A 17,539-nucleotide genomic window follows, 5' to 3' on the forward strand; every position below is an offset into this window, starting at 1 on the left:
ATAGCGCGAGACTTGCGGATGGAGTCGATCGACGAGTTCGTCGCACGGCTCGCGATGAGGATGTTTGATCGAGCGGACGCCTCTCAACATCCTCACCTCCAAAACATCGCGCCGTGGCACTCCAGGCCGCCCGACCGATACAAGTACCCGCGTGAGCTCTTCTCCGCGGGTCCCGACGACACCAGGGCAGCAGCTGCGGCTTCGACCGCTGGTCGCCTCGCTGGGCCTCCCCCGGGGCCACCGGGGGTCTCACCCGGCGGAGCTTGACCGCGAGCCGCGCTAGCTGCCCGATACCACCTATCATGACACCAGGGCCAAGTCGAGACTACTCCTTGGCCCCCTCATTACCACCGGATTTGACACCCCGGACATGACCCCACAGGCTGCGCGCAGCGGGTAGAGACTGAGTCTCCCCGCGCGCCTGCAGCCCCCACCAAGGGCTATATGCCCGCCCCCGTACCGCCCTGTATCAGCAGGGCGCGAACAGAAACACCACTTGAAGGGGGCATACGCCCCGAACAAGAAAAAACACCCCCCTCGCGAGGGAGGGTGCAACAATAACCACGACGAACTCGGCCAGTCGTTCATCGACCATTGCCCGGTGCACACGTTACGTAATTACCGAGTAGCCTTTGAAATATTTACCTATTGAATTTGTTTATTAAAATCGTATTGGAATAAATCAAGTGATTGGGAGAAAACTTTTTGTTTGTTATCTTAACAATGTCGGGGCCTGACGCTACATATACAAATACCTATTTGGAATACGAATGAAATCTTTTTACTGTGTAAGGCCTGAAGATCACGATCAAGATTAAGCTACTCTAATAGCTTGTGGTTCATTATTGCAGTAATGTCAAATATAATTTATCAGTAGGATGCAAATCAAAATTAAAACTTTTTATTTTAATACATTTATTTCTGTGCATTTCTTCCAATCTTCTAGACTAATATACAACATAGCATTTGCCGAATACTCATAATAGTAAAATAATACACATATTTTATATTAACAATTAAGTTCATAAGACATTTACTTAGGCGTAATAATTAATTGCGATCTAAGTATGGCTCGAATCGTTGATAAAATTTCATTTTACTATATTATCTAAAATATATCTAAGCAAATAATTAGTTTAATCATACATTCTGTACTAACGTTTTCTTTTACGATACCTATTCGATGACTTGATAATAATAGTATCACATATTATGTACATTGTGTAAATAAACATTCAGATCTTTTAAAACAGTTTTGTACAAAAAAACTATACTTTACCGTTCAATCAATCTTTATTATCTATACTATAATGGAGAACTGTTCACAAATTAATAAAAAATAAAATATTTTTGTGACAGTGACATTCACTTGTCTATAGTGTTCCATTTTATATTGATTTACAGTTTTAGGTTATAAAATTAAATTGATTCAATTAGTAATATAAAAAATTTGGGATCACATTAATCCGGAGTTGATTTTGAATTTATGTTTAATTCATAAAATATATCTATAATGCAACAAAAAATATAAAATTGGATGCATCTTTTTAGGGGATTCACAACTTTCAATGTAAAAAATAGAATATTGTGTTAATAAATAATATCCAACCCTGTGATATCGAAGATATATATTTTTTAATATTAAATGTAAAATCCTTAAATAACGTTATAATTGAATGATTCCAGGTGGGGTAGGGTAAAACAAGGTTTTTCAATTATCACATAATAAAATATATGGACGATTATTCGTATATATTAGACACGACATATACTTAAGATAAAATGGTGTTATTTTTCTCACTCTGAGTCTATAATACTTTTATACACGTTTCATGTAGACAAATTACGTAAACGGCCATTGGGCAACCCTTACAGGGTTACCATTTTTTTCCCGCGCTTTTATCCACCTCTACTCTCTATAGGTTAATTAATATAGAATATAATTCTATTTAGTCTAAAATATAAAGCTAATTCTCTATTATCTTTGGAATTATATTAGACAGCAATTTTATTTAACCGATGAACATTTTATCAACTGAAATTGAGCATCGTCGGTAAATTTTGAGCAAATTATTTCAAAGAACTTATATTTTTGAACAGACAGTGGCATTTTTGCCTGGACACATGGCTTCCCTTTTAATTGCCATAATTCTAAATCGCTTTATGTAAACTAGAAGGGAAACTATATAAAAAAAATTAAGATATTTTTGTATTGCTCTTGAATTTAAATGTACGCTGGCTGGTTTGCACTATGCGTGAGCGCAGCGAGGACGTCGTGTTTTAGTCTTACATAGAGCCGTCCACGACGCCAAGGGTTTTGTAGTTGTAGGGGCCTGAAGTCGTCCCGCAAACACCGTTCTCTGTGAAAATAAAAATAAACTTAATTTTTTTATTTTAAATATCCATTTTTGATATTCAGGGACTGGAACCCCAAGAAGAACCCGTTTGATGACTTGCTCAAGATAGTAGCGTAGTATAAATATTATCTGCAGATGCGAGGTTAATTAAACCGTAACTCTTTTAGAAAATCTTCAAAGTGAGTAAATATAGCCAATACATTGTTAATTTAACTATTTGTATAGATGTTCAAGTTATTTTTAATAAATTATCTCAGCCATAGAATCAGTGTGTTCATGGTCCTTCGAGCCGGATCATGAACATTAAACGAAATAATCAAATGTGTAATTGTTTCTTTTGATAAATTAAATTATAAAGACAGAATGTGTCAATATATTTGATTCAAGTTCATAATATACAACGACATTAAACATTAAGGTTATTTCAATATTTAAAAAAAAAATTAAGGCTGTAGGTTCTAAAATTACATCTTGTAAACTATACCTGTTAAAAAAAACAACATCTTACCTAGCACCAATGACAGCGACAAGACAGAAGTCAGGCAGTCTGTGGGGTGGATAGAGAGGGCCACGGCGAGCTCGAAGCAAGGCCGCCATATTGAGTTGCTTCACCACCAACTCTATAACTTCTCTCGCAGTTGTTCGAGCTGTTACATGGAGCTTCAACGACGTTCCAGCTGCCAATCCTGTTTCGTACGCCGCGAAAACTTGCAAAATACCACCCTCACTCTGTTCCCTATTCTCCTCTTCGTTCTCCTGATTTTCCTCCTTCGTCTCGGGCAGTTTCTTTGCGTCCTCCGCATTCAAGCTAGCCATGCTCTCTGAGGCCGTCACGCGCAGTTTGGGACAGCTGTGACAATCCGAATCACTGGACAGGCTCTGGGCGGATTCGTTGCCGCGAACGCTGACCATACTGGTGGCACCAAGACCTCTAGAGAGCAAAGGACTGGCCGAAGGTAGACTCGCCGATATGCTGTGAGGCCGGGGTTGTGTCTTTGCATCATTGTGCAGGACTAACGTATCCTCGCTTCGTGAAGGCGGCAATCGGCCATTCAGACTGGACCCTGACGACTTTATATCGAATTGAGAACCGCTCATGTAATTGCTAGATTGCGTCATTTGCGAGTCACCACTGCCTTTACGTTTAAACTGATTCTCATTTAAATAGTTTGAGCTCAGGTTTAAAGTAGACGCAGACGGTTGGCGAGGTACGATGCTGAGCTGTTGCTCGGATTTGCTGAATTCTGGGTGCAATGTTGCGGGACCGTTGCCGCCGGGTCCCGGCCAGGAACCTCTCCCAGGACTTGTCTTATTGATCTTCCCATCTCTAGCCGGAATCTGCAGCAGGTCTATTTTGAGGTTGACATCCTTTTCTCCATCGGCGGTCGAGCTCTTATCTAGAATATGTTCGAGGAGTACTCCGGCGGGGCCGCTCTTGTCTCTCGCAAAGCCGATGAGATCCATCAACCAGCGTTCCGTCTTCCATACGGTGTTAAGATCGTTCTGTAGATCTTCGAGCTTCGTCAGTCTTTCTTTGGCCGTGTTTAGCTCGTCGCATGAAAAGGCTTCTCTATGTGAATGTGCGGCGAGAGCAACGTCCAGTTCGAGGAGACAGCTAAGTCGGCAGAACTTTGCTAACAGGTGGGGTCGGTAGGTTTGCAGGTGGATCATTTCGAAGGCTTGAACGGGTAGGCTTAGGAGGCCGGCCCGTTGAAGGAGCATTTCTCGTTGGCCTGGGACACAGCAGGCGCGACCTGGGGGCGGGCATAGCATGACGAAGCTGACGTCACCGCTGAGTTCAACGACCTCTAGGTCATAGAAGCGGTGGTCTTTGGTACTATCTGCGGGTAGTTCCATATCTCGGAAAAGTCGCTTGGCGCCAGCTGAAATTTGTTGTAGGAACATTTCTTGGCATTCCGATGGCTTTTCACTGCTCACTGACATGTTGCTTACAGACTTGTTGTCGTCCGATCTGCCCGACTGAGACTTTAGGTACTGCCATTCTTCTCTAAAATATAATAAAATAATTATCAAAACCAAATATCTATATTTTCGTTTTGACAGTTTTTATTAATTTTCATTGAGAAACCAATGTATGCTCGAACGGTGAAGGACAACATCGAGAGGAAATCGGCTTGTCTAAGACTATAAAAGTTGACGGCGTGTGTCAGGCACAGGAGGCTGATCACCTACTTTCCTATTAGATTGACAAATGATCATGAAACAGATGCAGAAATCTGAGATCCTGAACTAAAAGGTTGTAACGCCACTGATTAATATTATTATTATGCTTCTCTTTAGTTTTATTATTAACGATAAGCGGTAAAATCATACAAAAAATATATTCCCTTAATTTATCCATTAACTTAGTAGATTAAAAATTAAAAAAAAAAAAACTTTGTGAAGGTTCCAATTTGATCTACTGCATGAAGTTACTAAGACTTAAAAAATGTATTATGACAACAGCATTAAAAGTTTTCTTTAGTACTTGTAAACTAGTGTAGTTTTGTATGAGTGTTTTTATAGTTCCTTGGTCATGGGCTCATAAATAATAGAGGATTTACTCTACATTAACCTCGCGTACAACAATAAAATATGAGCGAAATAATGAAATATTATAAATAAAAAATAGCTTTTGTAGTAGATTTAAGTTTTATGGACGTTCTAGAATGAGCCTGAAAAAAAATACATACGCAGAAACGTGAGGGTTGTCCCGAAGGCGTGTGTGCGGCGGCACATTGGGGGCAGTAGCAGAAACCACCACTCGTACTTCTTCTACCGAGGCTTGGAGTTTTAAGTATCCTACGTATAGACCCCGTGGGAGGGCAGCGCGGGACACCTGGAAAGTTTTTAAATAATTAATTCAACTATAAAAACCAATAGTATTCCTAAATTATCGTGAATTATGTGTCTTTTTTAATATATCATCGTTAGTTTTTTTTGTTCCTGTTTAGTTTTCTCTTAATAACTGTGTATATTTTTGCACTACTTGCCTATCTTATGTAATTTAATACATTTTTTTTCCTTTACTCACAGTGGTTGCCTGGAAGAGATCGCTCGAAAGCGATAAGGCCGCCAGTTGCCTTCCTTTTGATTTAATTAAGTTCATTTTTTTATATTGTAATGTAATAAATAAATAAATAATAAATATTTTCTTAACGACAGACAGTCCCATGTGCAGAGGCTGTGTCAGCGCGAGGAATCAGTCAGCCACGTAGTCCTGGAATGAGTAGGCGTGGCTGTGGCTAAACAACATGCAGAAAACCTCGGAACAGTGAGGTCCGATAAGACTGCGAAGTACTCAGGAGACTTCTGTGCTTCTGGAAGGAGCCTGGCCGGCTGAGTTAACCAGGACTTTACGCACAACGGACCTAGTGAGAGTCCAAGTGCGGAAACTAAGTCCAGGAACCTTTAACCGTTTACCTAGGAAACTATATTATACTAAACTACTGAACCGATTTTAATGAAACTTAATGCTTGAAGCCAAAATTGATCATGTTAAAGTCGGTCAAAAATTACCTGGTGATACCGTATCTGATCATGCAGCGATCCTAGCAGCAGATCAGCAATGGTATTGTCGTCTCCGAGACCACGACGCCGGAGCTTGTGCAGCGCCACCCAGCGGGAATTAAGCGCTGGAGGTTTCCCAGCTCTCGCAGCACTCACGAGCGAAATCACCAACGTCCCAGCCGCATCGCGCAGAGGCGTTGGATACACTTGACCGAGATCCATCAAAGATAGCGCCGCCTGCATATGTGCTACCGCCGCCAGAAGTCTTCTACGGAAGTGGAGAGACGGTGACGGGTGCTTCTGCAGGTCTGTTCTTAAGGATTTCACATCTGGCCAGGCGCAGGAGACCTTCATTAGCCAGTGGAGTTCGCTGCCCAACGCCGCCGGGCCCGTTTCGTCCACTTCCACTACTGGTATGAATTCTTCGCCTGTGACCAATACACGTTCTTCCTGGTACACCACGCAAGCCAGGTATACACCCCGTCTGAGGTGCTTGTGGAACTTGCTGCCGGTGAATAATTGCCGGATGGTGTTCTTTCGCGCCCGAGCAGCGGCAACTCCGCCGGCCGTTAAGGCAGCTGCTCCGGCACCTCCAGGTGTTCGACGAGCGTTGGCGCAGGCTGTTGCCACCGCGTCTAACTGTTCGTCTGTTTTTCCTGTTTCTCCTCGCGACACCGGGGATGATACATCGCGCCAACCTGTTCAAAATTAATATAGACATGTCACCTGTGTCACATGTGCAATGTTGTAAATATCGCTAGATTGTAATCTATCGAAGTGAAACCGTCAAATTACAATCTTAAAGTTGTTAAACTGTCAACTGTCCAAAGGCTGTCCCTGATTGGTCGGTTTTATAGTAGACCATAGAACAAACAAATATGGTGGCGCGCGGCATATTCCGTTCGACCAATCAGCACGCGAGTTGCGTTCCGTTTCACAATTTGACGGTTTCACTTCGATAAATCTATCTATCTAATCTATAATCTAACGTTGAGGTTCCAATCTCGCGATATAGATTACAATTTAACGGTGAAAGATATACAATCAGCGGTTCTGAAAGCACTTATTATGACTCCAATACGGTATTTACACACAAGTTATGCTAAATTTCGTCAGTAGGTGTTTGTCATAAATAATACCCTTTTGTAGGAGGCAAACGGGCAGTGTGTCACGTCTGATGTTAAGTGATACCGTCCATGGACAGTCACATTGCTAGAAGGCTCGCAAGTGCGTTGCCGGCCTAAACTACTATTATAGATATTAGAATTTTATGACAAATATCTTACATAAGAGCGTTATATTACAATAGTGACAAACGCACTAGCGAAGAGCGAATATTTTGTGAATCAATGTTACTATATAGTATTGTCTTTTGTTAACATAGCTTTTACACATTAAGAAAACTTAAAATTTAAATTTATGTAAATAATTATAAGTTTATAATAATAATACATAGCTTCAATCCGTTTGAAAAGTGTTTTCTTAAGGTTACTATTGTTAGCTTCTAATATTTATTTAATTAAATTCTAAACATTTTTATGAAACATATTCTTAAGAATCTTGCTACAAGTGCGCATGTGCAATAGTTACTCATTTGACTCGTTCGGTTGTTTACGAGTTGTTACGAATTGACTCGACCATCTTCCCGAAATGGGATGGTCGAGTCGGAGGAGGGAGTTGTGATTATAAGAGGTAGTGACACATGCGCACGGGCATGTTTCTTTGTACAAGTTTGAAGTTATACAGGTCACGTAAAATCAGTGAAGTAAATTATAGTGAATTAAGTCATCATTGAAGTGTTTAATTTCCTACCCTAAGAACTAAATCAACTACCAATCAACACAATAGTCAAAGCAGTTGATAGAACTTTTAATGATTACATTAATAATAATTAAAAATAAGCCTTGTACAGTTATTGTTCATAACTGTACAAGGCTTATTTTGCACACTTTACTGGATAAATAAATTTAAACATACACCATGTACCACGGAATAAATGTTATCTAGGTACCCGCAATCTTTATAAGCATACTACCCTCGAGCTATAATGACGTCAGCACAACAAAAAAAGCTTAGCACTGCTGCAACTGTATGACGATCGTCTTTCTTACACAGCCCATGTTTACTTAAATAAATTTATAGTTAAATAATACTGACTACTCGGTACGACGCTCCGTGGTAACGATACAGTGGGGTCACTCCAGCCCCTTAGGTTTCCAGCAGCTACTCGAAAGTAATACCGACGGCCCCGAGTCAGCCCCGAAATTAGTACGCGTCCAGCCCCCGTACCACTTAACGTACACGCGCTAACTTCACGCGTGCCACATACGTTCGAGAAGTCACTGCGCGATGACCATTCCACTGTAAATGGTATTTATAAGAATTATTATTCAATAGTCCAATTAATGTATCGTATCATACTTCGTTGGAAAACCAACAGTTTTACGCCGGTACTTGACAAGGGAAAAAAGATATATGATACATATTCCAATAGAGTTACGCAACAATATTGGCCTAGTGGCTTCAACGTGCGACTCTCAACCCTGAGATCCTAGGTTCGATCATCTGCTGTGAACCAATAGACTATCTGTCGATGTACGTATCGTTTCATTCGATCCAACGGTGAAGGAAAACATCGTGAGGAGTGTTCCTCACTTGCCTTACATCCAAAAAGTCGACGGCCACTTGCCTATTAGATTGACAAATGATCATCAGAAATCTGAGGCCCAGACCTAAAACTGTTTTGAATTTCACTTGAGATACAGACAGACCCAAGAATCCAAACCTAAAAAGAAAATTTACAATGAAACATGTACTCCATAAACCTTTTCTTTGGTTACACCACCTACATACAAATAATTAGGGTTATATAGAAGTGTTTATATGAACCTATATGTATGTGTGTATACCTTTATATTTTGTTAGTATAGGTGAATTTGCGTGCCTTGCGTCTCGTAAAGCCGGTACGCGTACGCAAACAGCGTGCGGTCCACACACCTCCACACCTGGAGGGGGTAATGATCCCGCTGTGCGAACGGAACTCCATCCAGATGTTAGACGTCTGGAAATATTAATTTCTACATAGTTTAAGCGTTCTAATATAATAGAAAGGTGAACAAAAACCAGTTGATTGAAGTCTACGACTATTATGATTAATATATAGTATTGTCTTTTGTTAAAATAGCTTTTACACATTAAGAAAAACACTTTTTGAACGGATTAAAGCTATGTATTATTATTAAAAACTTATAATTATTTATATAATTCTAAATCATCTTTTAGCCAACTTCGGGGCAATAGATACAGATAAAACAACTTTCTCTGCAGCTGTGATACTTTTGACATTTAACACCTTTCGTCTTCAGTCACCGTAACCACGCACACTGAAAAGCACGCAAAACGTCGGAAAAAAATTAAAATTTAGAATTATTTTAATAACTATAAGTTTTAAAAATAATACATAGCTTTAATCCGTTTAAAAAGTGTTTTTATTAATGATTAATATATTTATGAACCCAATATTTTCAAACTACTAAAGCATAAATATAAGCGAACATAAAGTAAAAAATAAGACGAAAACCCAAAGTTATAGATGCCTTTTTTATGATTATGTTTTGTTTTATGATTATGGCCTACAACAGAAGAGGAAGTGGGTAGGTATCATATAGAAAGCAAACCGGACTTTTAGTAGTAGTACTTTTGACATTCAACACCTTTTGTCTTCAGTCACCGTGACCATGCACGCTGTAAAGCACGCGAAACGTCGGGAAAATTTAAATTTAAAATTATGTAATAATTATAAGTTTATAATAATACAAATAACTTTAATCCGGTAAAAAAAATTGTTTTCTTTCAATGTGTAGAAGCTATATTAACCAAAGACAATACTAGGTATCATATAGCAAGATACACAGCTAAAAGTTGATCTTAAAAGACAACTATATGGAAAGGATCTAGGGGAAGGAGAAGATGACGCCTTAAAAATGTTGGATAGAAGATATAAAAGAGTTAAAAGGAGAAAAAAAAGCCAGAGAAATTTGGCAAAAGCTGGAGGAGACCTATACCCGTGAAGGTGTTCCGATCTAGGGTACTGAAGGAAGTTAGGATAACAAGAAAACAAATGTATATAATAAATCTAAACGTCTATCTTCTATGGGATGCCTTTAATCCCCTGGAAGGTGGGACGGGCTTTGGTATGAGAGGCTACTTCTGTGGATACGTTTGCCCCGTCTCGCCTCCCTCGGACAAACAAGCTGGGGCGGCCCAAGGGCAGGCGGAGAATAATGAACGGCTCAAATATAAAAGTCTTTCCTCCAACTTCGATTTTGTTCCCTTTGGAGTAGAGACTTGGTTCGAGAGGTTCAAGTGCACAGTCGCAGAGTATTGTAGTTGGCCTGGTAGATGGTACTGGTGACTTCAGGGCTGGTGCTTCGAAAAAATATCGCAATACACCGAGGAAATGCTGCCAGCGTTTGGTCCCTGTGGCAGTGTACCTTTAACGCTGGCAGCATTTCCTCGTTGTATGGCAATACTTGCGAGCGAGGAAAGCTCTGGGCTCATCTTAATCTTTTAACTTAATACTGTATAATTGTGTGTTTGAATATAAAAATAAACAATATATTACATTGTAAGGTTTAACAAAATATGGGCTCAGTCGAGACTTATGTGTTCGTATGCGCATGCGCTATCGTTAGTATGACTGGTTATGTCGATAATGAATGTTGCCATATAAATAAATTGTATACTTACTTCAGTGTCCTATGTCGTCTGTCCCAGTGTTGTAGCTGCTTATCCCTTTCGGAAGCAGCGCCTGCGCAGCCTGTAGTAGTGGGTGGTAGGGGCTCGCGCGTACCGCCTACCTCGCGTAGACGAGACTCGGCTTCTCGACAAAGTTTTCGCAAGTGCGCCCCAAGTGCTTCCGGTGTTTTGACTGAAATGTTTTTTTGATTTTTACAAAACATGCCACAAAATTTTAAAAGAAGATATAATTAGTGTTCTTGGAAACACGATTTTTCCAAAAGTAATAGTAAAAATAAGTTATATGATTAACAATATCAACTTACTAACTACTACTGAAACAATGAGAAACAATAAAACGAGTAGGTGAGTAGTGTACTTTGGGTAAGATACGGACCAGCCCTAAGACAGCCGTTTGTCAAAATCTCACACATTTTTGACATAAGGGAGTCATACTTACACTTGTCAACTGAATTAAGATATTTGGAATCAAATTGTTATTAGTCAACATTTATAAAAGAATTACGGGACTCATAAAAGCTATTTCAATTTAATTATTTAACACAATCTCTTTTTATCACAGTGTTAATACAATTTGAAGGAAACAGACAATACTACTTAGATGTTGGTAAATTTGCGATGATACTCTAGAAATACAGTACTACAGTATGAGTTACTAGATGGATATTGCTACGTCGATAAAATTCTATTTGCTAACCTCACAGTTGGACAACCGCTCACCTATGTTAGCTTGACACTTACAGCAATTTTATACTTGTTCCGTATTTGTTTATTAATGTTTCATGCTTTGTAAATATTGGCTATTGTTTGAGGACAGAAACCCAATTACTTCTTGAATTTTGTAAATGGATACAATTATTAAGGACAGTTCTTGTAAAAGTTATACACTTATTTTATTGATGAAGGCTTGCCAACGCTCGGTACACAGATGCATGGGTAAAAGTATGACAATATACAATTTTAATGTGACAAGCACTTATAGGCAAACTTGACATACAGAGATAATACAAATAGTAAAGAAAAATCGTGTTTAAAGTGTGAAGGATGCAACTATGGATATCCAGACCTAGCTCGTTTATCAGACAGCTGAATCTGGACATCGGTAAGCTTTGACCAAAATTCTTTCTTCGGAAAGATGGGATAAATGGAGTTACACTTGATTTGTCTGTACTGTCACTTTATAAATTAAGTATATTTATTAGATTGGTACATCCTATAGGTCAAACCAGTGGCGCTTAAACCTTTTTAGGTCTGAGCCTCAGATTTATGTATCTGCTTCATTATCGTTTGTCAATCTGATGGATAAGTAGGCGGCGAAGGTAGTTTTGGATCTAACGCACGCCGGTTTCCTCATGATGATTGCCTTCTTGATGTGTACATCGACGGAAAGTCTGATGGTGCACAGTCGGTGTTGGATGCTGACCAATCAAAGTCGGAATCCGACGTTGTGTCGTTTCACAAAGTCAGCTTAGTAAAATTAAGTAAAGTGTCAAAGATAAACTTACACTGCCCACCATCTTTAGCACCAAATTCCATAAGCATGGTGGCGAGAGGACGGTTTCCTGTGAGCACTGCCACGTCCAATGGAGACAGGCCATCTGTGTTGATGCTGGAATTGATATATACACGTGCTAAGAGTACAGAAAATATGTGTGGTAAAAATCATTTGAGATCGACCTCGCACAAGGACTATACAATAATTATCTTATACATTTGTTTTTGTTGTTTATTATCAGTCAAGGATGAATTTCTATTTATTAAAGCTCATTCAAACCGACCTAAATTGCTCGTTTTTGTATTTCTGAAAATTCTATAGAAAGAGAAACTTCGTATAATTTTTTAATGCTTACATTTAAAAAAAAACAATACCATAGATAAACTAACGGGTTACGCCTTGGTTCTAGGGACACACTACAGCAAACATGCTAATACTAAAGACTTACGAAAAAAATGTGTGCGTGTAGTGTACACACGTAAGAAGTGAAACTTCATTATGACCTTTATGATGATATTGGTTTTATAAAGTTAAATTAGATAAAGTTTAACAAAAGGCTTTTATTATCATAGACATGAATTCAAATAATACAAGTATTTCAATTTACCATATTACTACTAAGATTATTACAGAATTTCATTAATTGTAACAGAATGATTACTATCATTGTTATTTTTATTATATAATTTTGTTATTAATGGCTTCGAATCTCTCCGAATGAACCATGGTAGGGATAAGAAAATCATGGCGCGAAACGGAAAAATGTGACGGTAATTTTTTTACCAACGCCGATACAGAAGTTTCACTTTAAAAATAATATGTTCATAAATTGATAGAATTAAATGTCTTTAAAACAGTGTATGTAATGCTAACAACAAAACACCTAATTTATGTACTAAAATGAAAACAACACAACTAATAAGCTGTGTAAATTGTCAGATGTCAAATGAATTTTAAGCTAATTTATGTGTGCTTTAATATAGAAATTTAGGTTTAACATGAAATTCTCGAACCTACCTGTTAACATCGACATCTGTGGAGTCCAGAATATTCCTAGCTTTGTCAAGGTAGCCATGTTCCACTGCCGCAAACAGCGCTGTAAAAAACAAGTAGCCATACATTTGTGTTCAATAACATCCCGACATTATGGATTGTAATGGAAAAAACAATGTATGAGAAATAATTATAAAATAAAACTTTATAAAAATGAAATAAAACTTTGTATAAACAAAATAAAAAAATACCCTGTTGGTGTATGTCAATCTGGGTGCGGTTGTCTGTGTGTGTATCGATGTCTCTTGCGCGTGGGCGGGCGGGCGGCGCGCACGCACTAAGTGAAGGAAGCTCGCCCGCGCATCCTTCCACCAGCGCCCCGTAGTGTAACTCTGTACGCGGGGCGAAATGAACATAATATAACTTAAAAGAAAAAAAACATAAAAAGAAACAAAAATATGATAAATTGAAACAGAAAAAAATAATATCGCTGTATTTTTGAGACCAAAGGGGACAAAAATAAAATATCATGTCGCATTAGGTCCGATTGTCATTGGTTAGGATCTCTCTTCATCTCCGTATTTAATCATTCAATTAATTTATAATCTACGTCGTCACGATTCTCTTAGGGAACTATTTAAAAAGTTTAATATTATGACAGTACCTTGCCAATTCATTTATGAAAATATTATGTATGTAAGAAAGAATATACATCTAGGTTTCTGATCTAATTTTATATATTTTTGTTATTTTTATAAAAAACTGTAATTATTTTATTTTTATCAGTCTTTAATGTATAATATTCTACGGTTTCGATATTTGTAAATATGTGAGGATTATGTATACTAACGATTAAATAATTTACCTGTATACTTTTACAGTTAGAGTATCGTCTTTACATATAATTATTTAACTAATGTATACAGATATTGTAAATCAAATTTTAAAAGAGTAAGTGTTTAGTTTCTTGCCCATTCTTCACACGAAACTACCTTTTGAAAGGGGCAACTAGAATCATCTTTATATTTTATTTTATTGGAATAAATGATTTGACTCGACTTGATTCATTTATGTACGTACATTCCAACTACCCAGGAATTATAATGGGTTTAATGACTAAAAAAACTATGAACTAATTCTTCCCCTTAATACTAGTTTTCTGAAAGAACGTTAATCCATTTGTCTCTCAGCGTAAACCCTATTTCAAAGAAAGAGACGAAAAAGCACTTAGGCTTAAGGGTGCAATCCTGGTTTGTCTTTTAATCAATTACAGCCTTGAACTTTTGAAGTGATAAACATGACCAATATCTTCGTAGTTAATATGTTAATATTTTTATTAACAGTTTACATATATAAGTTCAAATATATCATATAAAGATGTATGTATAGGAAGTATATTTTGGACCCATCTGCGGTCACAAACGCGGGCAGTGTCACCAGCCAATTTCCACTGCAACTGTTTTGACTATTTTTGTAGGCTTCGCATTACACAATTTTTACTTTGTCTTTAATTTTTTTCAAAAAGATCCTTACTTTGAATGGCCCAGAGGGCAGAAATAGGAGAGGATGTCTACCAAAAACATGGGAAGATGAGAGACGAGTGAAGAGGACGCTTCACTTCTTCTGAGATAGTGTACTAGTATATATATATATACATAACATAAATTTGATGTAGCTTACAATCTAGTACCCGACATCAATGTATCTACAAGTATGGTCGTTAGAACTTCAACGTATCACTTATCATTAAGAGAGCTTAGGACTAACAAAATAAAACCCTCTAGCGGCACAGAATTCAATCTGACAATATCTGCATGTATCATAGATATACTAATTTGATTAATCGTGGCGATAATTGGATCTGCCATCTATGCGGTGGCGGAGTGTTGTGTAATTAAGCTTATATACCCTATAAGCTATTCGTTATCAATGATTCCTATCCAATGGACTAGAAAATAAAAGCTCGTTTGTACGAACCTTGGGTGTGTAGACTTTTTTATAAGCGTTATAGAAAAACATGCAACGAAACACGGCTAAGAACCAAAATCTATGTGTAGATTAAAGATAATACAGAAACCAGAGGTCACGAGAGCCAGTGTTTTCATATAAAAAATATTAAATGTATCAAAAATCTAATACAAAAATCTTGAGGAATTCGTGATAGCGACATCGTCTGAATGAAATTATTAAATTATTTGACTTCCAAAGCTCTAAAAGTTCAAGCGGAACTTTTACTGTTTGTACCCTCTTAAGAAGTTAGAAATCTTTTATTGGCTACAATAAAAGGTTTCGATTTTCAAAAATCATAAGACGAAATGGTTCGATTTATACATAACTACATTTTACGTTACGAACGTCAGTCGTTATATGCAATTTTAAATTTGGAATTAATTATAGAACTAAACAAGTTTGGGCTAGGTACAGTGTTTTCCAGTGTTATTTCGTTATAACCCCACAAATAAGTACATTGTCTGTTCCGTGGTAAGTGCACCACTTCGGTCGTGCATACCGCATTGCATTTCAAACACGCAACCAACAACACCGCAGTCACGCTTCCTCTATAGTTTTTGCTTAATGTTTAAAGATACGACCCCCGATTTCCCCCCCTCTGAAGAAATGAGGTTTAAGTTTCTGTTTAGTTTTAGTTTTTTACTGTTGTTTTTCTTTTCCTTGCAAGTTTGAAATTTTTATGATGTAATATAATTGATATGTCTGCGTGTAAAATTTTGTGACTTCATATTTTCTGGGTAAAGATAAACTTACATTTTATCTACACATAGACTTATTAAAATATCGTAATTGACGTAGTATATAATTTTATACTATATTTTTCCTAATGAAAATAAAATTTTCACTAGGAAAAATAAACATTTTGAGGTCTGGACCTCATACTTCTGTATGCGTTTCATGATCATTTGTCAATCTAGTAGACAAGTAGGCAATCAGCGCTCTGTGCCTAACTCAAGCCGACGCCTTTTTGGTTCTAATGCAAGCCGGTTTCCTCACGATGTTTTCCTACACCGTTTGAGGGAATATTAAATGTTCAGATAGACAGAAGGTCCATTGGTGCACAGCTGGGGATCAAACCTACGACTTCAGGGATGAGAGTCGCACGCTAAATCAACTAGGCGAACACTTGCTTAGATCGAGATATTTCGTTCGAAGTAGAGTATAATATTTTCTATTAATTGTCTTCACGGTAATTTTCGTGCGTTACCTTTTTAAATCTATCTATAAATTTACTTTCCGTACGTTTTCGTACACGCGATCTTCATTGCAACTAGTTACTATGACAAAGCTCAAAAACCTTCATACAACTTCGTATGTATATTTCATCGAAATTAATTATCGGATATGATTTTATATTCCCTACGTCAGCCACGACGTGTGATGAGTGAAAAATACTTTTGACAGAGATTTTCACAAAAAGGCCCCTTATACTAAAGACACAAGATTCATAACTGCGATTTGATCGACCAAGGCTCCGACCTTATAGGATCAATAGCCTTATTTGGCAAATGATACATGTCCAAGACAAGGTGAAATCAACCATTGAAATAATAAATAGGTATGAATGTGTTTGCATTAAATTTCTGCCTTCTTTGTTGACCTTCGGTAAACTTATGTTTAGTATCTGTTGCTCAGCTTACAGGACCTTCATACATGTTAAAATAAATAAGATTATTAAAAAGTCCATGGCAAGCGGCCAGTTGCGATGTATTTGATCCCATGGAAGATGGGACTGGCTCTGGTATGGGATACTCCTTGTGTGGATACGTTTGCCCAAGCAAAAAAGCTGGGGCGGCCATAGAGTTGGCGAATAATAAAAAACGGCTCAAATATAAGAGGCTTTCCGCCAACTTCGATTGTATTCCCTTTTGAGTGGACTCTTGGTGCGTGGGCTTCAAGTGTACAAGCGTTAATTAAATATTTAAGTTGGCACTTGGTAGATAGTACCGGTTTATGGAATGGGATGTTAAAGAACATAGAATAGCAGTGATAGCCTTGCACAAAGTGGGTATGGAACCGTCGGTCACATCCCGACAGTTCAAAAGCTTGGTATCAGCCGTATGTACCTATATCGTACTATCAACAGATATAATCAAGACTGTTAATGCTGTTAAAGCCAGAATTAGTTGAAACCCAATTAGGAAGCAAATAGCTTATCGCGACAAATGAAGATTCACGCTAAGACTCTGTCGCGTATTATAAAACTAGACCTGAAGCTCTGTGCTTCTATATACAGGACATGCCCTAAATCTTTAGGATGAAAGAGATTGATTATTATTATCGATTAAAACGTCCTTCTGTCGCAGGTGAAAACAATTTTCACCATTGAACCTATCCGATCACTTGAACAGCTTCTTTAGAAGGTCTTTCGTGGTCAACATCCTGCGTCAGTGATAGTTTGGTGGGGCATTTTAAA

At 37.9% G+C, this 17,539-nt stretch overlaps 1 protein-coding gene across 2 annotated transcripts in view; it reads right to left on the reverse strand.

Moving 5' to 3' along the window:
• Positions 1-937: 937 nt before the first annotated feature.
• Positions 938-17,539, reverse strand: part of LOC123708025 — a 130,126-nt gene continuing 113,524 nt past the window's right edge. The window contains exons 3-12 of one of the 2 annotated variants that reach the window (XM_045658464.1): positions 13,365-13,505; positions 13,138-13,216; positions 12,131-12,234; positions 10,617-10,797; positions 8,777-8,928; positions 8,025-8,228; positions 5,877-6,565; positions 5,051-5,196; positions 2,866-4,365; positions 938-2,360 (exon numbers count right to left, since the gene is read on the reverse strand). In XM_045658464.1, the coding sequence (XP_045514420.1) occupies positions 2,225-2,360; positions 2,866-4,365; positions 5,051-5,196; positions 5,877-6,565; positions 8,025-8,228; positions 8,777-8,928; positions 10,617-10,797; positions 12,131-12,234; positions 13,138-13,216; positions 13,365-13,505 (3,332 nt within the window). In that variant the 3' untranslated portion in view covers positions 938-2,224. The remainder of the gene's footprint in view (positions 2,361-2,865; positions 4,366-5,050; positions 5,197-5,876; positions 6,566-8,024; positions 8,229-8,776; positions 8,929-10,616; positions 10,798-12,130; positions 12,235-13,137; positions 13,217-13,364; positions 13,506-17,539) is intronic. The other variant, XM_045658465.1, reaches the window with a different exon arrangement.

Source organism: Pieris brassicae, chromosome 4 (genome assembly GCF_905147105.1).
Source record: "Pieris brassicae chromosome 4, ilPieBrab1.1, whole genome shotgun sequence".
Classification (NCBI taxonomy): Eukaryota; Metazoa; Arthropoda; class Insecta; order Lepidoptera; family Pieridae; genus Pieris; species Pieris brassicae.